The 8,357-nt window shown below is 40.6% G+C and overlaps 1 protein-coding gene across 1 annotated transcript; it reads left to right on the top strand.

Moving 5' to 3' along the window:
- Positions 1-540: 540 nt before the first annotated feature.
- On the top strand, positions 541-7,725 carry LOC138663727 (gastrula zinc finger protein XlCGF7.1-like). Its single transcript, XM_069750049.1, has 3 exons — positions 541-714; positions 788-911; positions 6,947-7,725. Exons 1-3 carry the CDS (start codon positions 619-621, stop codon positions 7,603-7,605), a joined length of 879 nt encoding a protein of 292 aa, XP_069606150.1. The 5' UTR covers positions 541-618; the 3' UTR covers positions 7,606-7,725.
- The last annotated feature ends 632 nt before the right edge of the window (positions 7,726-8,357 follow it).

The following is an 8,357-nucleotide window of genomic DNA, read 5'->3' as shown; positions in this document are numbered from 1 at the left end:
GGATGGTGAATTCCTTAAACGGTTAGTCCTCTGCTCTGATCTATTGATACCTGCTGGGGCATTTGGACAATTGGCAAGTTTTCTAAACCTGTCCCATTTTAAGGAGCTCGAATACTTCCATGATCCCATTCAGTATATACAGTACTTGCATCACCACTGCCACAACATTGTTTACAGCATTGAAGCTGGTACATGACTATTTTTTTTTCATATGACACATGCAACATCCGTTTTTATTTTTTACAATGGATTCTTTATGATTTTACAGTCTCATCTTCTTCCTATTCAGATCCCTACAATATCTGATCCGTTTATTGGAGATCTTCTGCTATATAAGAGAATTTTCCTACTTCACCAATCAACGATGAATAGCAACAGGGACAATAAAATAGTGAAGATAATACAACTTACCATAGAGATCCTCTTCTGGCTTACTGGAGAGGTGAGATATTCTGATGTCACATTACATCATTCTTATCTATGGGAGTAACCAATGGACAGCGATTGAGATTTATTGTGTCTCTCCATAACCAGGATTTCTCGTTAGTGAAGAAGACCTCTCATGAGAGCCATCGTGCACATGTGTATGATATATGGGAAAGACCACTGAGCCCAATCATGGATCCTCCACTTCACCCCCCAATACCTGAGGACATCAATGAACAGAAGATACTAGAACTCACCTACAAGATGATTGAGCTGTTGACTGGAGAGGTGACACTGCTGGGATGTTATATAGTAACTCTATGAAAGGATCGGGGGATGATGATATTATTGTATGTGTCAGGTTCCTGTAAGAAGTCAGGATGTCGCTGTCTATTTCTCCATCGAGGAGTGGGAGTATTTAGAAGGACACAAAGATCTCTACAAGGACATCATGATGGAGGTTCACCAGCCCCTCAGATCACCAGGTAATAGACGGGACCAAATACACACGGCATATAATTATCTGTATGTAAAGGGTGAATGAACTTGATTAAATGCACATGGCCTACTCCAGTGAGAACAAGATATTAGAACCCATTAGTTGGTGAGAGTTCGACCTATTGTCACCAGCCTAGATCAGCAGTATGGGGAACTTTTCTCTCCATTACAATGCAGCGGCAGTGTATATGCTTGTCCACCCTCCAATCATTAACTATGAGGCTTCTGAGTTATGTGCTTGGCTTTTTACGGCAAGTTCATAGAGACTGAAGTGTGTGTGTGTGTAGTTAGCCAATCCATTCTAACAAGGATAAAAGTTCCCTGTTCTGCCAATCGAAAGGAATCCCGACTGTGCCCGGCCCTCACAATCAATGTCTTATGAATAGTTGGAAACTTTGATTTCAGTAGAAAATCCCTGTACGTGCCCCTTGTAAAAATGGACAGAATTTAGCCATGCTGGTAGAAGACATGTTGTTTGATCCCAGTCTCGAAGGAGAACTAGTATTAGTAAAAAGTATGACAACTAAAGGTGCTGTCACACTCAGCAACTTTCCAACGATCACGACCAGCGATACGACCTGGCCGTGATCGTTGGAAAGTCCTTGTGTGGTCGCTGGAGAGCTGTCACACAGACAGCTCTCTCCAGCGACCAACGATGTTAACGAAGGGTTAATGTCACTTTGCTATTGTAATGTGACATTAAGCCAGATTAATAATGGAGAGGCGTCAATTCTGACACCTATCCATTATTAATCCAATTGTATGAAGGGGTTAAAAAAAACACACACACACTGAAAAGTATTTTAATTAAATAAACACACAGGTTGTTGTAATATTTTATTGCACTCTTAATCCACCTGAAGATCCTCGCTCTGTAACAAAGGAAAAATAATAAACCAACAATATACATACCTTCCGTTGATCTGTCACGTCCCACGATGTAAATCCATCTGAAGGGGTTAAAATATTTTTACAGACAGGAGCTCTGCTATAATGCAGCTGTGTTCGTGCCTGTAAAACCCCGGGGAATGAAGGTAATGTAGGTCAATGACCTATAGTTACCTTCAGTCCCGGTGATGCGCCCTCTGCTGGATGTCCTTCGAGCGTGGGAAAAAAAATCAGACCAGTTCCCAGGCTCGAGTTCATATGAGGACATCCAGCAGAGGGCGGATCACCGCGAATGAAGGTAACTATAAGTCATTGACCTACATTACCTTCATTCCCCGGGGTTTTACAGCCACGAGCACAGCTGCATTAGCAGAACTCCTGCCTGTTAAATATTTTAACCCCTTCAGATGGATTTACAGCGTGGGACGTTACAGATCAACGGAAGGTATGTATATTGTTGGTTTATTATTTTTAATTTGTTACAGATCGAGGGTCTTCAGGTGGATTGAGCGAGCAATAAAATATTAAAACAACCTGTGTTTATTTCATTAAAATACTTTTTAATAATGTGTGTTTTTTTTAACCCTTTCATACAATTGGATTAATAATGGATAGGTGTCAGAATTGACGCCTCTCCATTATTAATCTGGCTTAATGTCACCTTACAATAGCAAGGTGGCATTAACCCTTCATTACCCCATATCCCACTGCTACACGAGAGTTGGAAGAGAGTGGCCAAGTGCCAGAATAGGCGCATCTTACAGATGTGTCTTTTCTGGGGTGGCTGGGGGCAGATGTTTTTAGCCGGGGGGGGGGGGCAATAACCATGGACCCTCTCCAGGCTATTAATATCTGCCCTCAGTCACTGGCTTTACTACTCTGGCGGAGAAAATTGCGCGGGAGCCCAAGCCAATTTTTTCTGCGATTTAACCCTTAAATTTAATAGCTAGAGCGCCAGAATTTTGCACATACACACTACTAACATTAGTAGTGTGTAATATGCAAAAAAAAAGGGGGATATGACATGGTTTACTGTATGTAAACCATGTCTCATATCATGTCAGGTTTAGGCAGGAGAAATGAAAAGCCGGCAATTGAATTACCGGCTTTTCTGATATATCGCGCTGAAGCAAATATAAAAAAAGAAAATTTCCCATTGACTTTGCATTGGGTTTCGTGTTTCCCTGACTTTTTAATAAGATCGGCCGATTTCACTCGACCCGACTTTTGAGAAAGTCGGGTTTCGTGAAACCCGACTCGATCTCAAAAAATGAAAAGTCGCTCAACCCTACTTACTAGAGTTGAGCAAACTTTTCAAAATTCAGATCTGATTACGATCGGCGGCAAATACTGTTTTTGCAAAATTCGCCAAACATCATTGGAGTCAATGGGAGTAGAAATGACCAAATATGTTCGGAACTGATCATCAGGTTCACCGACTGATTTGAAAATATTCACTCAACTCTAGTGCTTACAAATGAGGTCTATTCTAGCGCAAAGGCAGACCTCTGCCTGTATGCAGAGAGTGACAGACATATGGATAGTTGGCTTCAATAGGAGACTTCACCATTTTGGCACAAACCTTGAAAGAGATGGACAGACAAGGTAATTTGCTTTTTGTACTGACTGTCATTTGGTAATATAAATATTGCAATACATTGCCACTGCTACATGACCCGACATTGCAGAATCTATAGGAATCTGATGTAGAAAAGTTTTAATGCTGCTGAAGATGGACTGTAATTCCTGGAAGAGAATCAGTTTATCTGAAGGAAAACCAGAATTTCAAACTAGGTTTACCAGCAAGTGATGAATATTAACTGACCAGAAATGTGAATGCATCCTGTGCTGAAGACCCCTGAGACAGTTGGACAATCCACCAGTGGCGATCAGTTTCTACTTTCAGGTGAAGCCGTCAATAGGACTAATTGAAAACAACTCTGGAAAACTTTCTTCAACAGAGGGAGAGTATTTTGTAGGCAAGTCAGGAAGTTATTTGGTTGAGCCAGCTGTTGGCGGATTTTGGTCAATAACAAATTGGGCGTACAAGGATCTTTGAAGATGTGGAAAAAATGAACCCAAGAACCAAGCATATTCTTCTAAGGATCGTCAAAAAGTGGGGTTTCATAAACTAATACTGTAGCCCAATAGAGCATATAACTAAAAAAAAAATGCTGTCAATATTCTTTAATCAAGGGTTTTATTGATAGTCTTGAAGGTTTCAACAAGTATGGACTAATTTTGAAACGATACCTACATAGGCAACAAAATCAGAATCTTCCCAAGGTTAGATGCTGGATTTTTCTTTTTCCTGCAGACTTTATTTTTTGTAGTACAAGAGTTGATCAGATATCTAGGATCACTTCACTACAGTAGATATGAAGGCCTAGCTTCCTGGTTCTAGTCTGCTGGGCTTGAATGGAACAAGTGACCTTAAGCTGCTTAAGTTCTTTATCTGGTGTTAATGGAGTTTTCCCTCTTCAAAAAAATAAAGTTAGTGTCCACTTTAGGGTATGTGCACACGTCAGGATTTCTTGCAGAAATTTTTGCGTTTTTTTCCCCGTTTTTTTTGCGGTTTTCTTAGCATTTTGCAAGCGTACTTAGCTTGCAGAATGCTAAAGTTTTCCAAGCGATCTGTAGCATCGCTTGGAAAACTGACTGACAGGTTGGTCACACTTGTCAAACACAGTGTTTGACAAGTGTGACCAACTTTTTACTATAGATGCTGCCTAAGCAGCATCAATAGTAAAGGATATCATGTTAAAAATAATTAAAAAAATGGTTATACTCACCCTCTGCAGACAGCCGATGTCCTCAGCGGTGTCCGTTCCTATAGATGGTGCGCGCAGGACCTTCGATGACGTCACGTGAGCGGTCACGCGACCAATCACAGGACCGCGACGTCATCACAGGTCCTTCACACAGAGCATCTATAGGAACGGAACCGGCAGCGTGCACCGCTGAGAGGCGGGAAGACATCGAGGGTGAGTATATCACTATTTTTTAATTTAATTCTTTTTTTTTTTTTTTTTACCAATTATATGGTGCCCAGTCCGTGGAGGAAAGTCTCCTTTCCTCCACCCTGGGTACCAACCGCACATAATCTGCTTACTTCCCGCATGGTGTGCACAGCCCCATGCGGAAAGTAAGCAGATCAATGCATTCCTAGGTGTGCGGAGTCACCGCAATTCCGCAAATTTAATGAACATGTTGCTTTTTTTTCTGCGATGCGATTTTTTTTCGCGGAAAATAATGCAACATTTGCAAAAAAAAAATGCTGAATACATTGTAAATAATAGGAGGCATATGTAAGCGTTTTTATAGCGAAAAATACTGTACGTGTGCACATGGCCTAAGGTAGGGATCTCCAATTTCTTATCCAGGCTGATAGACTTGTTGATGTATTGGCTACTGTGGAGAGTCAGAGGTTTGATAAAGCACACTAACGTCTTTAGCCCCTCCCCAACAGGATGATTTCATTTTTGAGCTTTTGTTTTTTTTTCTTTCTTTTTCCTCCCCTTTTCTTTCAAGAGACTTTTTTTTTTTTTCAACAACATAGCCATATGTGGGCTTTTTATTAAACTTTTGAATGATGCCATCCATTTTACTATTTATTGTACTCGAAAATTTCTAAGTGTAGTCAACACAGCGAAAAAATGAATAATTGTCATAGTTTCACTTTTCGTTTTCTGTGTAAATATAATCATTCTTGGCAGTACATCATCCGATTTAAAAAGGACTTGCACGGCCAATGTGCACTAAGCGATCTATTACAGATGGCTTTGTGCGCTCCATTTCCTGTTGTATGCCTGTTGTGAGGCAGTGACCGGTGTCACAGGTAGGAGTCGCTGTGTGTTCTCCCCAGGATGTGAACGGAGGCGTATGGAGGCAGTGATTGCAATTGTGAGGCAGTGATCGATGTCACAGGTAGGGGTTGCTGTGTGTTCTCCCCAGGATGTGAACGGAGGCGTATGGAGGCCATGGGAGTGCATGGCAGTCACAGGCATAGCTGTGATTGCAATGCAGACTAAAAATAAGTTAGTCTTGGACAAGTTCGTGTCCAGGGCAGAGTTGGGGAAAACCTGTTCTGTATTTTTGTATTTTGAAACGAACTGCAGGATGGTAGTCGTGCAATCCATTTCATTCCAGGCCCGGGTTTTCTTTGTGGCTAAAGATCAAAGATTCCAGTTAAAACCCCTCCAGTAAAGGGTTTGGGTGTGTCAAGTTGAGTGTCAGTCTGGTGTGTGCTAGAGGGCAGAGCAGTCAGCTCTGCAGTGCTCCGCCTGTGTGAGGCAACACAGACAAGCAGAGCCAAGGCAGCTGAGAAGCCTGGCACCCACAGCATGAACAGTGGTGCAGTCGCCCACGGCAACTGGTCTCAGGAGGTGGACTAGCATGTTTAACGGCTGTAAACCGGAGGATATGGTTCCTGGCAGTGACCTGGAGGATACTGGGTACTATGTACTGCTGTGAATTGGACATTAAGGGTACATACTTGTGTGAATTGGACATTAGGGCTGTGAAGTAATCACAATAAAGAGACTTTGGTTTGGAACTTTGTTGGGTCACTGCCTCCTCACTGCAGAAGTGTGCTACCGCTGCACTACACTGTGTAAACAGGAATTTAAACAACCGTGTATTGCTAACTGCTTACAGATCAGTGGTCGTACCCTTAATTTGTAACTTTTTAAACGCATTCTGCCCCTCTCAACACTTTTCTAACAGATGATCAGAGCTTAGCGAAAGTGCACTTGGCCATAAATAGCACATCGATTTATGCCACAGTGGTGCAAATCAACTCCAAATGGTCTGAATTAACTAACCTCCCTGATTGTATACATTGGCTTTAATAAGGGAGTATAAAACACAAGTCCTACTTATTTGGATCTACTTTTTTTTTTTTTTTTAAACCAAAAGTAAGATCTATGCAAACTATGCCCTACACTTGCTCCAAAATACTTTTCATGTAACATGACTTTACTGATTCTCCCTTGTGTTGTGCCGTAATGAATAGGTGAGTATAACCTGTTGGCCTAAGCTCAAGCTTGGTGTGTGTGTGAATTGAGGACTTCTGTTGCCTCGCTCAATTGGTAATTGAATATTACTTACAATTATTTATTTTTTTTCTTGGCAGATGACTCCACCAGGAGCTCAGATGTTAAAACTGATGACCATGCTACTTCACCTGATGCAAGCGAAGAACATACCATTAAGCCAGATATTCCTTCAGTCCTTCAGAGTAAAAATCTCTCATCTGATTCTGTTCAAGATGTCCCATCTCCGAGCTCATTACACACTGTTCAAAATGAAAACTTGAAGAGAAACGATGAGCATCCAGTAGCTCCGACAGTGGAGAAGCCATTCTCCTGTTTAGAATGTAAGAAAAATTTTAAACTCGAATCCGCCCTCGTTATACATCAAAGAATTCACAATAGGGAGAAGTTACTTTCATGTCGAGAATGTGGGAAATGTTTTAGCCAGAAAGCAGATCTTGTTAGACATATGAAATCTCACCCAGTGGATCAATCATTCTCATGTCCAGAATGTGGGAGACGTTATCACAATGAAACCTCTCTTTTTCTACACCAGCGAGTTCACTCTTTGGAAAATCCATTTTTCTGTTTGCTATGTGGGAAACCTTTTAGGCGGAAATCCTATCTTCTTGCACATGAACGAACTCACCTGAAGGAGAAGCCATTTTCATGTTCGGAATGTGGGATACTCTTTTCTTGTAAAGCGACTCTCTTTGTGCATCTGAAAACTCACAAAGGGGACAAGCCATTTTCAAACTGAGCATGTGCAAAACGTTTTACAAAAGAAATGACATCTTAAACATCTAACAAATTACCATTTTTATATATATCTTTTTTTTAAATTATTCTATTGACAAATTGTACAAGAAATGTTATGGTTGACGCGAAGTCACACATCTAAGAGGAACAGAAAGCATTTTAGAACATCATCATTTGTATCCAAAGATTAATAAAGATCTGCTTTTAATACTAATATCCATTTGCTTGGATTTATGTCTTTTTTGTATAGGTTTGATGTTGGCGTCGAACTTGGAGTTGAGAGCTTGTAGGCCTTTTGTGTAGAAACGATGAAGTGAAATCACACTGTGGATCTCGGTTTCTTAGGACACTTTTCTGTATTTGATTCTTTCCTGCCGCAGCCAAGTTCCATGTTTGTTTGTACTTTTGATTAACGTCATTCAATTGATCATATTATTCAGTGGAAAGAGGATAAAAAAAAATCCAAAAGCATTGAAATTTCCAAAAAAAATGCAATTTCACAATATTTTTTTTTTTTTTTTTTTTTCCGCACTGTGGCAAAACTGACATGCCAATATGATTTCCAGGTCAGTATGATTACACAGATGACAAACACATAGTGTTTTTCTTTTCAAACGCTTTAGTTTTCTCCTCTTCTTCGTCTTCTTCATTTTATGAGACCCATAATTTTTATTTTTTTTTTAATTTTTGGGCTATGGGACCGTGTGAGGTCTTTACATTTTGCACACTGCGCTGACATTTTTACTGATACCA

The sequence above is a fragment of the Ranitomeya imitator genome, chromosome 2 (genome assembly GCF_032444005.1).
Source record: "Ranitomeya imitator isolate aRanImi1 chromosome 2, aRanImi1.pri, whole genome shotgun sequence".
NCBI classification, from domain to species: Eukaryota; Metazoa; Chordata; class Amphibia; order Anura; family Dendrobatidae; genus Ranitomeya; species Ranitomeya imitator.
Note: the sequence above shows the minus strand (reverse complement) of the source record. Positions and strands in the feature narration are given on the sequence as shown.